Source organism: Camarhynchus parvulus, chromosome 24, assembly GCF_901933205.1.
Source record: "Camarhynchus parvulus chromosome 24, STF_HiC, whole genome shotgun sequence".
Lineage (NCBI taxonomy): Eukaryota > Metazoa > Chordata > Aves > Passeriformes > Thraupidae > Camarhynchus > Camarhynchus parvulus.
The window spans coordinates 1,376,028-1,391,845 of NC_044594.1; the positions used below are offsets into that span (position 1 = coordinate 1,376,028).

Consider the following 15,818-nt stretch of genomic DNA (forward strand, 5'->3'; position numbering starts at 1 on the left):
TTTTATAAGAGTTGAGGTAGGAAAATCACAGAATAATTGGGGTTGGAAGGGACATTTTGAGGTTATCCAGTCCAGGAGGCCACCAGGGGTCTGGCCAGGTCTGTTCTGAAGGTCCATGGATGGAGAATCCACAATTTCTCCACTCAAGCTGATCCAGGATTCATCCAATAAAAAGTAAAAAATTAAAAAATAAATAAATAAAAAAAAAGATATTTTGGTGTGTTTTCATTCGTGCAGAGAAGATTTGCTGTATTCCAGTTTGTTCTGTTGCTGGGAGATCCTGGCTCTCTTCACTGCTCCCCAGCAGGGATTTATCCACATCCACGTCCCCTGGAGCCTCCTCTCTGCAGCCTCAGCCTCTTCTCACCCCAAAGATGCTCCTCCGGTCCCTCTGCAGTAAATCCACTGGTTGTGGTCCAGAATTGGACCCCACACTCCAAACGTGGCCTCAGCAGTCAGGAGCAGGTGGATTTTCAGAGAATGAACCTGACTTGCCTGATTTTAACAACAAATTGTGCTAAGTACCTACCCTGATTTACCCAATGTCTGTAACAGTCTTAAAAACTCAGCTAGAAAGAAAACATAAATATTTCTGTTCAAGACATGATGAGATTGACAATTCAAGCAGTCAAGAGTTTCTTTAGATGTGCTTTGTCTTGGCCAATGATGCCCTGGTGAAGTGATGGACATTTGTTTTAACTCAAAATAAATCAAATCTGCTCCCCATTTTAAGAAATCGACCATTTCAATGGATTTCCCAATATTTCTCCATGGTTTTTTTCCCAGGTTGTACTGAACCAGCCAATTCCCATTTTCCCAACTCCCCCTGCATCTGTCCTGTCACAAGATCTGGATGAAAATAGAGGATGGATCAGCCCTGACACAGATGCCATTACTGCCTGCAGCCCCAAATGGATTTCCTTGCATCAGAGGTGAGACATGGCCCTGCCTGGAATGGGATCAGGGCCTGCCACCCCTGGGCTCTGTCCCCTCTCTGACCCGGTTTGCAGCCTGAATTTACTTGGGGAAGCTCAGGCTCTGACAGACCTTTGGTCTCTCCATCCCCTCTCTGACCCGGTTTGCAGCCTGAATTCACCTGGGACCTTCGGTGCCTCCATCCCTGGGCAGGGCAGGAGCACTGAACCCACCCTGAGCAATTACAGAGCAAACACAGACTCCTGAAAATCCCCCCCATTTCCCAACCCCAGCTCTGTTTCTTCAGAGGCAACTGGAGACATTAATCTTCAGGCACAGCACAATTTTTATCTTGTTCTTGCTCTGTGATTTCTGCTGCAAGCACCAGCTCTCCATCCTAATTATTATTCACGTTGAAGAATTCAGATAACTCCCCCTGCTCTTAAGCACAGCTCTATGTGACTCTACCCCACAGCTGCTGCTGCTGCTTCTTCAGAGGAATCTTAAAGCAATTTGCACTTGCTGTGCAGGATAAACCTCCCATTGTGTGCTGTTCCCCAAAAATCAGCTTTTCCGGCAGCTGGGCTGAGGCTGCTGATGCCCCACATTTGTCCCAGTCAGAATTTAGCTGATGCACCTCCAGTACACAAATTTTTGGGTTAAAAGCAACCTCAGAAGTCAAAGCTGTAACAGGGGTCCAAAAATGCTCTGGGCAAGTTTTGAGGTGGTTTTGGGTATTTTAAAAGATGTCAGCACCTCCCCTGGTGGGGGAGTCCTCCCCTGGGGGCCCAGTTATTCCCATTCTCCTAGTTTATAAACAGCAAGGAAAACACAATTCTGTTTCCTTGTCATTTTCAAAGTTTCATATTTACAAGTGAGTCGCATCCGTGGGAAAGGACGGAATTGGGAAATAAACAAAGGAATCACACCCTGGTTACAGAGCACCTGGAAAACACTGCCCTGGTAGCATCATCCTTGGACAGCCCAAGGTTTGCCATGGGATCAGAGCCCCTGAGGCTGGAAAAGCCCCCCAGGCCATCGAGTCCAAGCTGTGAGCAGTCCCCACCTTGTCCAGTAATTAATTCCTTGGACACCTCAGGGATGGGGAATCCAAAGCTCCCAGGGCAGCCCTGCCCAGGTTTAACTCTTCCCCTGAGAAAATTCCTCCTGAAACTGCTTTTTGTGCAACCAGAGAATCGTTCAGGTTGGAAAAAACCTTTAAGATCATCAAGTGTCATTGTGAACCCTGCAGCAGCACCGTGTTCAGCACCAAACCCTGCCCCAAGTGCCATTTCTGGGCACTTCCAGGGACGGTGACTCCATCCTGTGTGTGTCATTTATCCTGGGAAGGTCTGGAATCTGCATCACCGACCCTATGCAGAGGGATTATCTGCTTTACCATCAACACAGTGCAAAGTACTGGATTTAAAGCCATACATTTATTTAATCTCAATTTTATCCTTGATTTTGATCTCCTTCCCTCCATTCCACGTGCACTGCAAACCCAAACCCCCATGAACACCTCCCTGCAGTGGCTGCCCGAGCCAATCCCAGAGGCAGGCAGGAGCAGGAGCTGCCATTTGGCTCTGGGTCACTTCAAAAGGCATCGTTGCTAATGAGCAGCTGCATTTCCCCACCAGGAACCCAGAAGGGCCCTGCTGCCAAGCCCTGCTCATTTCCATCCCCGTGCACCGCCAGCCCTTTGCTCCATGCTAATGTGTTTTCCTAAACAAAAGGAGCCACAGCCAGCCCAGAGCTGACCTTCACATTTGCTCCTGTGATTTCGATGGCTCAAAGTCTATTTGCCTGGTGGCTCTTTTTTTTTTTTCCTTTTTTTAAAATCACATTAATTCCTGAAAAAACATGCGCAAAGGAACCATCCAGGAGAGAGGAGCTGCTGGGAGCCGTAGTTCCCTGCCAGACACACCCTCAGCCCAGTTATTCCCATTCTCCCCGTGTATAAACAGCCAAGGAAAACACCATTCTGTTTCCTTGTCATTTTCAAAGAGAGTATTTACAAGCGAGTGGCTTTGCTTGTTTCACATCCGTGGGAAAGGACAGAATTGGGAAATAAACAAAGAAATCAACACCCTCGTTACAGAGCACCTGGAAAACACTGCCCTGGTAGCATCAGATCCTCGAAGCTTTCTCAGAATTCCCTGCATAAAAGCCACGACACAATTCCAGGGGAAACAGCTCCTCCCAGGCTGTGTGCAGAGGCATTTGGGCAAGTTCATAATGCCCATCTCACGTTGAACACACTGCAAAAACGATGCTTCCAAAACCACCCCAGAAACCCACCCAAAACCCCCAGAAATGTGCCTTTTTTCTATCACCAGGTGTAAAGTAACAAGGAAAACCGCAGGATGGCCTTTGAAATGAGGAAATAAACTGGGCTTTGTCTCCTCCCCGAGCTATCCCTCTGCTCCTCGCAGACTGATGGCAGCAGATGCAGGATCCCCTCCTCCTCCTCCTCCTCCTCCTCCTCCCCCAGCAATTGGTTCTGCTTCCCTGGCAGCCCGTGCAGGAAACCCATGGCATCACCCTCCCACCCCAAACAAACAGGAAAACCATCAAAAAACCCCCCTGGCATTCTGTACCCAGCGCCTGCACCCAGGCAGAGCAGTTATCCTTAAAATACATTTCTGGAGCCCAGCCAGGAAAAGTGAAGGCACTTTCAGCCTGGAGAGCAGCCACGATGTTTAACACTTAAAAACCGGGTAGTTGTGGAGTTACTCATTTGAAATGTCCTCAAAAAAAACCTCTGACAAAACCCACACGCTAAAGACCCAAATAAAAAACCCAGCCCAAGAGTCAATTGGGGAATTTTCAAGTTCATGTGTCAAGGGGATAAAGTTGCTACAAAATCCTCTCTATTCTTTAGGAAACCATAGTTCTCAGGATGCACATGAAAGGAGAGGAGCCATCTGCTCTGTCTATAAATCAGCTTCTACATTATCAGAGAATGTTTTAATTTTACAGCAGACTAAATAAAATAAATCATCACTACCACAGGCCACGGGGGTACACACGAAATGTGGAATTATCCTAAAAGCCATAAAGAACACGGTTTGGTTGTGAGCCCACCCCACAACTGTGCTCACACAACGGTTTCCTCAGGGATTCCTCACTGATGAATATCTCCCTCTTGCCTCCTCTTACATTTGAGCTTAAGGTTTTTTTAGCAGCACAATCATAAAATAAATAAAAATAAATAAAACACCCTCTTGCACTGACATCTCCACAGCTTTCAAAGCAAAATTCCTTCTCCCCCATCACAGAGTGGGGAAAAATAGAAGGAACACAAGCAGAGCATCCTTTAGGGTGGAAAGCAGAGCTGGATGTGCTTGGTGCTGCTTTCACCATAAACACTGCTGCTGCTTTGTTCTAGCTTTTTAATATTTTATTTGGTTTTTGTGTTCTCCATTTTGTGCTGATTTAACAGATCCAGCTGTGCAGCTCCCTAGGCAGTCTCCATATTCATAATTATTATTATTGGATAAACATGTATTCGAGTGGGGCAACAGATGATATGCAGATAATTTTTCTTTTGCTTACTCCCATTTATTTCCCCTGGGGAAAAAAAAAAAAAAAAAGAACGAAAAAAACCCAAAGCGAGGCGCTTTATTGTGGCCTCCCCCAGCTGAGAAAGGCGGCGGGGCTGTGTCGGGGATGTGTCAGGGATGTGCAGCCCCGGGGATCGGAGGGTGTGGCCGGGCAGGATGCGGAGCTGGGCAGGGCAGCAGCGGCTGGAACGGGAGCGCGACCCCCCCGCCACGCACAGAGCCCCTCACAAACACTCTTCTTTTTTATTTTAATTAAACAGAGGCTAAACGGAGAGCCGGGCAGGGCTCAGAGTGGGTGCTGATGGTAAACAGGTGGCTCGGGTCTGGCAGCAGCCCTGGGGACACTGGTGGCACTGTCACCGCGACAGCCACTGTCACCAGTGCCACCGCGACAGCCACTGTCACCACCGGCGCAGACAGAGCCCCAGCGGCGGTAATTGCTTAAGGAGATAAAAATCCTCAGCGTGGGGAGGAGGCACGGATGGAACACGGCAAGGACAGACACACCGACAGCTCCGGGGAGCGCGGGGACACGGACACGGCGCCGGGAAAATCCCGGAGCGCAGCCAGGCGCGGGGACAGCTGCGAGGGGGCGATGGCACTGCCAGCCCGGGATGCTCCCCAGGGACGGGGGACAAGGGCTGAGGAGCACAGGACAGGACGGGACAGGGAACAAACACCGGCGGAGCGCAGCGCGGCTCGGGAGCGCTCCCCGGGGAGCGCCGGCACGGACAGCGCCGGGGAGGAGGCACAGACGGACGGACGGATAGCACAGGGATGCGGCTCGGAGCGGGGATGGAGCGCACAGGGATACAGCACGGAGCGGGGATGCAGCTCGGAGCGGGGATGCGGCTCGGAGCAGGGACGGACAGCACGGGGATGCGGCTCGGAGCAGGGACGGACAGTACAGGGATGCAGCTCGGAGCAGGGATGCAGCTCGGAGCAGGGATGCCGGCTGGGGCGGGGCCGGCGCAGGTGTGGTCGCTCCATCCCGCCGCTCCCAGCCCACCTGCCGCTCCCGGAGCCGGGCGGGGGCGACCCGGGCGGTGACCGGCGGCTGCCGAGCGGCCACGGCGGGGCCACCGCACCACCGCTCGCGCCCGGGGCTGCTCCACAACGGCAGCGCCCCGCGCCCCTCCTTTTTCTCTTTTATTTTTTTTTTCCCCTCTCCCTCTCCTCCTTCTCCGTTTATTATTCCAGCCGCTCCACGGCGATCGCATCCCTGGCTCCCTCCCCGGCCGCGTCCGTGCCCCGGCGGGCGGCGGAGGGCGGCGGCCGCGGAGCATCCCCGAGCCCGCCGCGACCCCGCACGCAGCATCCCCTCCGCGCCCATTGTCTGCGCCCCCCGCGCAGCGAGCCCGGCCCCGGGGGAGCCCAGCCCAGCCCTGCCCAGCCCTGCCCGGCTCGGCTCGGCACCCTCCTCCTCCTCTCTCTGCCACCGCGCGGCCCCGCCGAGCCCCCGCAGCGCGGGGTCCGCCCGAGCCCATTGTTCGCGGCGCGCCCCGGCCCGCCGTACCTGCGGCCCGCAGCAGGACGAAGGCGCAGGGCAGCACGGCGAGCGGCAGCAGCATCGCACCGGCGGGAGGAGACGGCGGGCCGGGGCTGCGGGCGCGGGGAGGGCGCGGGAGCCGAGCCCGGCGTGGCCGCTCCGCTCAGCGCTGCGCCCGCCGCGTCCCGGCGCCGCCTGACGGCGCTGACTGACGGACCGCAGCGCCGCGGATCCCTGCGCGGCGGAGAGACTGCCCCGCGATCCCTCCGCCAAGGGAAATAGTGCCGCGCTGCTGCGCGCCGGGGGGGGTGGGGGTGAAAGGGCTTTGTCTGGGGAGTAAGCGAGCAGAGGAATAAGGAAATAGTTATTATTGTTATCGTGTTGTTGTTTATTATCATTGCATCATTACTAATTATTATATTATATATTTACTGCATATTAATATATCATATCATATCATATCATATCATATCATATCATATCATATCATATCATATAACATATATAACATATAACAACATAACATAATAATATTATTATACTGGATGCTATAATTAATAATATAGTACATTTAACAATTAATATTATAGTATATATTATAATAATTATATATTGATCAGGGATATATATTAAATTGTATAATAATATAATTAAATATTATATTATATTATATTATATTATATTATATTATATTATATTATATTATATTATATTATATTATATTATATTATATTATCATGTCATATCATGTCATTATTGCTTATTATCACATTATCGTTAATTATCATAGCATCATTATTAGTTATTATCAAATAATAATATAGTATTAGAATATAAATTATTCTAAGGTGTAAATAATGTGTATTTAATATGTATGTAAATATGTGTATATGGTATGTATTATGTGCTACATAAAATAGGTATTTAATATTTATGCAAATATGTGTATACACTATGTATTGTATCCTATAGCAAATGTATGTTATGGATTATGTGCCATATAAAAAGACATCTGTATGTAGCTTGTATCAACTCCAGCATATTATTGATAATGTAATTATGCTAATGTTAAAGGTCTATTAATTATTATAGAGTGCAATTAACACAGTGACATACAACATATTAATTACATATTGTATAATGGAGTATAACCATATGGTACAAAGATTGTGCATATTACGTATGTGCTATATAGGTTTGTATACATGATATATATTTTTATACGCTATATCTATTTATATATGTTATATATATATTTGTATATGCTATATATATGTTTCTATATGCTATATATGTTTCTATATGCTATATATTTATAAATGTTACATATTTATATATGTTTTATGTGTTTATATATATTATGTATATGTTTATATATGTTATATATTTATATATATTATGTATATGTTTATATATGCTATATATATTTTTTTGCAGCAGAAAGCCAACCTTGCCCTGAGAATATTTGGGATAAAATCCTCAGGAAGAAATCCCTCTCTATCCTGAAAACAATTAGCTGATTTCTACACATTACATATATTTTTATTATGAAGGGTACAGAGTTTGCAGCAATTATTTCCCAAATTTTTGAGATTAAATCTCCGTGAGCTTGGCTTGAAAAGAGCAACCCCAGAAGAGAACAAAGCAGGGTTTCACAACATCTTTATTTTTATTTGCTTGGGCAGATGGTGGCAGGACAAGGGCGATGGTTTCAGGCCTGCAGAGGGGATGTGTAAATGGAATTTTGGGGAGGAATTCCTGCTCCATCCCTGGGAATGTCAAGGCCAGGCTGGAGCACCCTGGGACAGTGGGAGGTGCCCCGGTCACCTTGTGAAAATGCCCTTTAGAGCATCCAGAATAAGTTCACAGGCTGCTATTGACACAATTTTATACACTGAGGGGTTTCCATGAAATCCCAGTCGTCTCCTCCACAAAAATCAACAGAAGAGTCCAAGCCTTGCAAAGCAGGAATATTCCTCTGTGGTAAACAATAGTCTTGGAGAGAACATCACATCAATTAAGGCAGCTCTTCTTCCCTGCAAGCTGACATCCCCAAAAATTGGAACAGAAGGATCTGTGAAGAGAGAATATTGCACACAACAAATGCCATGAATTGTTGTGTGCTGTGGGGGAGCGGTTGTTTGTGTTGGAGATATCAGCAGATCTTTATTCCTATTTAACAATATTTTAGTCCCTGATGTGGGAGTTTTTACTCCCGGGGTGGATCAGGGGAAGAGCTCACATGGAAATCAGCAGAGGAAAAATCACCACAAAGCCCCTCCAGCTCAGGGATGGGGCAGAATAAGGGAGAATCTGGAGACGCCATTTCACCTGGAGCAGAATTCCTGAAATATGAGCTTTCCTCTTCAAAATACTTCACAGAGCAAAGACACCAAGTGTCTAGCCTGGATTTAAGCCTCCAAGAAATTTAAAAACAAAATCATGGGTTTTATGATGAAAATCCAATGGAGACGAGTCCCAGGCATATCCAAATGGAATGAGGTGCTCCAAGTACATTACCTGACACATTTCCCTTTTTTTTTTGCCATTAACACAGGTTTATGGGCCATGCCTGTGCATTTAATATATAAAATAAAAAGGGGAAAAAATCCCATCAATCAATAACTGAAGTGCAAGTCTCAGTTCCTGACTTCACTGGGTACTTGGCATAAAAGTGAGCAGGAAATTTGAAGTTTTCTGCCACATTTAAAAGCAGCAGCGGTGGAATCTGTCAAATTAATTCCACTTCTGCTATGCAAATATAATAAAAGTGAATTTTAACTATACAGGCATTTCACACATATTAGACCCAGATTTTTAAACCACAAAGCAGAGTTGTCCCTTATTTGGAGGCTCTGGAAAAGGGGCAGAATTAGGGAATGCACCTCAGAATTCCTCCTGGCCAGAGGGGGATTGTTCTGTGCTCTGCAGATGTTTATGGTGATGGATAACAACACTATGCAAAATGACCTCAAATCAATATTCTTCGCAGCCAGGCAATAAAAGCAGAGACAGTCCCTTGAAACGTCCCTCTCTTTGCCACAGATTATTTTTAAAAGTCTTAATATAGAAGAAAAGTAAGAGTATCTCCCTTTCCTTTTTAGACAAGGTGGCTCACAAAGATATTCCTGTGCTCTGGTGATGTCACAAACCAAGGAGTGAGGGTGAAGTCATGAGAACTGGAGAGGTGAAATTACAGCCCAGAAATTCAGATTCTGAGCACTCAAAACTTGGAATTCATGGACTTTATGTCCATACCTGGAGCTCCAAGCTTTATCCTGGATCTCTCCTGGAGTTCTGCTGCCCACAGCCAGGGATGGGTCCTGCCCAGAGCTGGGGGGATTTGGATGGGGAGCTGTTAGTCATGGAGACACCCAGGGAAAGGATATTCCATTTCCTGGCCGTGCTCTGTCACTCTGACTCACAGCTCACATGTCAGCCAGCTGATGGCATTCCTGGGAGTCACCTGGCACTTGTGGGAATTCAGGAAAAATCTTCCATCGTTGAGGATAAAATGTTACATTTAACATGCAAGCTTTCATGTAGAAAGCCATTCCACACTGCCAGTGTGCACTAAATGTCTCATTTTAATCTTTTTAACCTACCCAGTCAACTCTGGGGCTTCAATTCAGAGGAGAAAAGGATTCTCAGCTGAACAGAATCACAGAAATTAAAAGGGGTGTAAAGAGTACATGATGATTAATTGACTGTTCTCTTCCACTCTCCCCATGGTGCCACTGGTTTCTGTTTTAATTTAAAATATTAAAGGTATTTAAAGCACCTCCATCACCCAGTGCCTCTAAATAACAGACACCAGCATCACTAATACCTGGCTATTTTAAAAGAACAGCTGTTCTAGTTGCTGCTTTTATTTATAATAATATTTATTCCAAGCTTCACCATCACATCATGGGCATTAATGCAAGTGTAAAAACAGTGTGTGCAAAATTAGCACAGAAGAGACTAAAACAAGAGGGTGTCTCGTGGTAGCAAGCAATAAAGGATTGTTTTAATTGAAAAAATCCATCCCTCAGTCTGCTTTGATTTAAAAGAAATATAAATAAGCCTGGCAGGAATGTTCAAGCACACGTGCAAGCTCTGAGGAGCCACATTCCCTGCACATGGGGTGCACTGCCAGAGCCACACTCAGCACATCCATCCCCAGAGCTGCCTCTAAAGCATCAATGACCACTGGACTCACTTTGAAACTTAATAAAGGCTCCCCCATCCCCCAAAAGTAAAGAGCTGTCCAAAAAACAGCAAAAAAAGAGAGTAATTTACAACTCTTTGCTCCTCTCTTTCCTTACCACAGGGAGCTCCTCGCCAGTCAGAGCTGCAGAAGACGAATCCACTGGAGCAGAACTGTGCTTTAATTTTCCCCTTGCTGAGAGGCAACTAAACAGGATTATGCTGATTGCCCACCAGGCAGGCAGGTAGGCAGTCATTCCAAGAGAAAAAAGGAATAATTCCATTTTTAAATCAGCCCAGAGCAGAGCTGAATGTTTCCCCAACATTCTTTGGTTGTGACTGGGTTTCAGGCACAGAAGAATAAAACTTGTAACAGAATCTCACTCTCTGACTCTGTGTTATGTCAGCTTCACATTTCTCTAAAAATATTGCGGAGGGGATAAAAATATGAGTAAAGGAGTGTTTCTATTTTTGCATAATGGTCTTAAGATGGTGCTGAAATGCAGTGAGAAAGAAAAAGATCCTGGAAAATTCTTGCTGTTGAGGCAAAAATCATTTTTTTCTGGAGCTGAATACATCCCCTGCTTTGTTACCAAAGCCTGGATGGGATTTACAACATCCAGGTTGTCTTGAGGCAGCTTCCCAGGCACATCTGGATGCTGAAATTCAGCCACGAAACCTTTGGGCACTACTTTTGGAATTTAATCTTTGCCATCACCAGTCTGAGGGCCTGAATTCACTGGTGAGCATCACCCCCAGACCCCAGGGCAGTGCTGCCCCTCCAGTCCTGACCATGATTTTCACAGCTCTGTCTCATGGATCTGTCCTTGGTTTTTAGAATCAATTTTTATTTTTATTTCTGCTGCTCTTGTGCTCCAGTCTGAATTAAAGTGATTTAAATAATTTCCTGAACCTAAGATGCTGCTCCACAAGCAGGTTCTTCATATAAAGCACCAGGGTTGGAATTTAATCTTTGCCATCACCAGTCTGGGGGCCTGAATTCACTGGTGAGCATCACCCCCAGACCCCAGTCCTGACCATGATTTTCAGAGCTGTTCCTCATGGATCTATCCTTGGTTTTTAGAATGAATTTTGATTGCTGCTGCTCTTGTGCTCCAGTCTGAATTAAAGTGATATTAAATGATTTCCAAAACACAAGATGCTGCTCCACAGACAGGTTCTTTATGTAAAGCACTCAACAATAAAAGCTGTGGTGGTTTTCATCTCCACATCAGGGTGAGGAGGTCCCAGGTTGGCATGAACGCCACTGAAACCCCCAGATGGGATCAGGAGAGCATCTTTGGTGTGGCTTTAGCTCTCCTCACCCAGGTTCCCTCTCTGATGAGGAATTGTTGGGTGACAAAGCAGCGGCTCTGTGCTGGCAGGAGCGGTGCCAGATGATGGAGGATGATGCATTTCTCTGGCAGATGTCTGCCATCTGCACAGCTGCTCCAGCCTCTCGTGGAGAAGGGCTGTGCTCGTCATGGAAGGGAAAAAAAACGGCACAAAAACCTTTGCTAAGGCTCAGGATCCTCTTTGGAGCCATTTTGATCCCAGTCAGTGGGACAGACACTGCCTTGGGCAGTCAGGGGGGTCCCCAGGGCTGGAACTTGTGATAAATCTCCTGGAGACAAAACCATCATCACCCCTAAACACAGCTCAGCTTGTGCAGCTTCCCTGCAATCCAGCAGCAGCCCTGGCAAGATGCTGGAATTCAGCACATTCCCATATTATTTCATATTTCTCCTTTTACAAAATTTGGATTCCCCAAGTCCTTATTGTTCTGTAAGCCCAAACTCGGAGCATTTTCCCAGCACAGCCCCTGCTGAGAACACAGCCCAAAAAAGCAGAACAAAGTCACCTTAGCTGAGCACACTTTGATTTAGTGATGTGTCTGTAGGAAACCTGTGGCCAAAAGGGAGCTGAAAACAGAGCTCCTGCTCCTCAGCTCAAACCATGGAGCACAAGGCCAGTCCTGAACCAGCAGGATGGAAATAAATGCAAGAAAAACAAAATACCCCTTCCCCTCAAGCCTCAAGCCCTTCTCCAAAAGCTCCATTGCAGTAATGTGAGTAATCAACACCTAAGCTGTGATTTGTCCTTTCAAGTGTATTTAATGTTACAAAGCCTCTGGAACTGTGGGATCCTGCCCCCTTTTTTTCTTTTTTGGCCATTTCAAGGTTTGTTTCTCGTTATTCCAGTTCCAGATTAGAAGGGATGTAAATATTTTCCTTCTCAAAGCCAAGCTATTCTGCAAAGACGTTTTTCTGAATGAAAGTCACTGCCATTCCACAGCCCACACTCCCTTTGTGTTTCCCATTTTTTTTTTGAAGCCTAAACCAGCCCCTTGGGCACTCAGCAGTGGATCAGAGGAAATGACTCACAATTCCAGGGCTAATCAATATCCACACTGCACTTCATTCCCAGCATGGCTGGGAGTCAGAGCCACCACAGCACCAGGCCATTAAACACGGCCATTTGAGCTGGGGTTAACTCTGAGAGCAGCTTTTATCTTAGAAACAGTCAAACACTTAACAGAGCTGCTGCACTGAAGGAAATCACTTTCAGTATTTCAAATCACTTGCAATATTTCAAACCACTTTCAATATTTCAAATTTCCATCTCAGGTCTCTGACCAAGCCTCACTTCTGAAATAATCCCACTGCAAAAGACCCTTCTGGCCCTGCAGGGAAAGGATCCTGTCCTAGTGTCAGGCTGGTATTTCCTATTTTTGCTCCCAAGATCAAAATATGCAGCAGAGGGAGCAAAGCTGTTTATTTGTAGGACCTTTCAAATGCATGTGGAACGTGCATCTTCCTGCAGGACTCTTGTTGAACACGTAAATTGCATTTTTAAACTCCATGAACTCCTTTTCTTCTGGGTCTGTTCCTCCTCCCACTCTTCTTCAAGCTCTGTGCAATGTCTGGGAAGTCGTTCACGCCGTGGAAGATGGAAATGTGAGAAATGGTTTTTCCCCAGAAACATTTTCTATGTTATAATCAAAAAATATTTCAGAATTGGGAAATCTACCTGAAAAAGAAAATCCTGCTTAATCACAGGTTCATCCTCTGCCCATTGCCCCTGTTTATGATTGAGCAGCATGGGGAAGCTGCAGAATAATTCATCTTGGCATAAAGGGAGTGTGGTCTCACTGCTGGCACAATGCAGTCCTCCAAATTGTGCTCTCCATATAAATCACAGCACAAATGGAGCAAAGAAAAGGAAAATCCAATAGCAGAAGATTCTGTTTCATGTTTCTGCGCTGTGTTTCCAGCTCATTTAAGGCATACACAGGATTAAGTGAGCTGGGCTGACATGGGGCACCCCTCTAGAACCGGGGGAGAATCACATTTCTGATCAGCCAGGTGACAGCTTTGTAACCTGGCACTGTTGGGGCTTTTTCCCCACTCTTTTCTAACTTCATGAGGCAAAAAAAAAAAATTCAGCAATAAATTATTATGGAATTTGTCTCTGGATTTTTAGTTTGCTATCTGCTTCATTTAAGCTAAAAGTACAACTCACCCTATTTTTTCCATTATGCAGCCTCAAGTTTGGGGTTTTTGCATAAGAATCCTTTGTACATCCAAGACCTGGTTTCTTCTTTCTTAGCCGAGGAGTAATTTTGTATTTCTGGCCTTTTGGGAATAAAATCCCAGTTGGAAATTGGTGCTTCCCCATGAATAGAGGCATCATTTTCCCTGCTGTCCCCCTCCATCCCCAGCAGCACAAAGTGCCCTTGTCAGGGCAGAGCTGGACGTAAACAAATCCCAGATGGGGGCTCCAACACATCCCTCCCTGGAATACTGATCCTTGAGCAAAGATGGCAAAAAAAACCAAAGAAACCAAAGATATTTTTATAGAAGGAAAAGGGGAAAAGCCTTCAAGGTGTGGGGTTTGTGTTTGGCACTGAGAGCTGCCAGCAGCCCCAGAGTGTTCCAGGCTCCCAGGGAGGCTCAGGGTGATTACCTGCCCTGGGCCCCTGCCAGGGGAAGGGATCAGCACCACCCTGCTCATGTAGGACATCAGGGGAGCTCTAATGCCATTAATTTATGGCAGAGGCTCAGGGAGGGAGGAACAGGGGGCTGTGCTCCATCAGGGTGACAGCAGGGACACCGATGGAAGCAAAAGGTGGCACTGCCAGCGCCACCAAAAGCTCTGCAGGCTGGGAAAGGTTCTGTCCTTCTGCTGGGAGCTTCACCACAGCTCCAAACCCTTTTGAATTCCCTTTATTCTGCATTTAAAATTTGGAATTCCCTTTATTCTGCATTTATTCTTCCCCCTGGTTTGTGGTTTGCAGGGGGCTGCACTGTGGGCTCCCTGTCCCGCTGCAGGGTAAATCCTGCACAGATTTACCTGCACAGAACGTGGTTCTGCTGTGAATTCACACAAAATCAGGGCAGGTGGTTCTCAGCTCAGCCTGGCAGCTTTAACCTCTTCAGAAAGAACAATTGTCGTGGTCTCCTGGCCACAATAATCCTTATTCACTTTTATTTGGTGTGGTTACAGGTGGGAAAGCGGGGCTGGGGAGCTCAGGCAGGGGGATTTCAGAGGCTGAGCAGAGCTGCTGAGTCCTGGTGCTCACTAATCCATCGCCTGCTGCCTTCTGCTCTGACCTTCTGCAGTTCTTCACAGAGCCCCAGCCTGTGAAATGTTCCCAGACTAATTAACCAAAGTGTTTAATAAGGAACGGGGCTATTGCTGGTAATTCAGCATCTCATTTCTGATGGATGGCGTTACTGAGTGTATTCCTGAAATCAGCCATTAATTCAGGCAACACATTTTCTGCCTTTGGGAAGATAATGACTCCCAATTTTCCTTGGTTTAACCTCCTGCAAATCTGCAAGACTTTCTGCAAGAATAATTTCCATTCGAACGTCCCCTGACTGAGTTGTCTTTCCAGAAAAACCAATAAAAAACAAACAAACAAACAAAAAAAGCCCAGAATGGAATTAAAAATGGAAGGTTTCTCTCTCCCAGCAGAAAGTGACAGAGGCCAACTTGGAAAAGTCCAGGATTTGTTACAAGCAAGCTGCATCCTGGCAGTAAAACTCCTGGTCCTACTTGCTGCTTGCATTTGTCCCAAGAGGAGCTCAAGAAAAAGAAGAAAACTGAGATTTTACATTTACAGCCTATCTATGGCCCATTGTGTCCTTGTTGTTATCTGTGAGGGGAAAAAAAAATCCATTAAAATTTGGAGGTGGGAGATAAATAAATGCAATTATATTCCTGGATATCAGCAGCAAACTCCTGACAAAGTTCCAACGTCGTTTTGGTGCTGGGGATTAGCTGATAGTGTTAAAAAACAAGGCTGAAATAAAGAAACCTTTAACTGACAAAACACAGACTCTCCCTGCTGCTACCTAATGTTTGGGAATAAAGGGTGTAAACTGTGATTAGGAAGTAAAATATTTGGCTCAGAGCAGGTCTGAAATTTACCACAGGCACGGGTGAAAGTTGGAGTGTTGGAGTGTGAGTGGTGATTATGTCCTGGTCAGTAATTACAGCCTTTGAGCCTGACAAAACACTGAAATTCCATTAAATCCTCAGATTTAAGGTGGACTGGGCCAGGTTTCCCATCCTGTTCATCGTCTGGAAGCACCTGCAGGTTAGGAAAAAAAAAATCCTCACTTGAGGAAAACCCACAGCACCACCTGGGCTCA

At 46.3% G+C, this 15,818-nt stretch overlaps 1 protein-coding gene across 8 annotated transcripts in view; it reads right to left on the minus strand.

Moving 5' to 3' along the window:
* The window catches only part of NCAM1 (neural cell adhesion molecule 1), an 89,434-nt gene extending 83,268 nt beyond the window's left edge, over nucleotides 1–6,166 (minus strand). For 5 of the 8 annotated variants that reach the window (XM_030965093.1, XM_030965092.1, XM_030965095.1 and 2 more), the window contains exon 1: nucleotides 5,998–6,164. In XM_030965093.1, the coding sequence (XP_030820953.1) occupies nucleotides 5,998–6,052 (55 nt within the window). In that variant the 5' untranslated portion in view covers nucleotides 6,053–6,164. Of the gene's footprint in view, nucleotides 1–5,997 lie in introns of all 8 variants that reach the window. The other 3 variants (XM_030965091.1, XM_030965090.1, XM_030965089.1) reach the window with 1 other exon arrangement.
* Nucleotides 6,167–15,818: the final 9,652 nt, after the last annotated feature.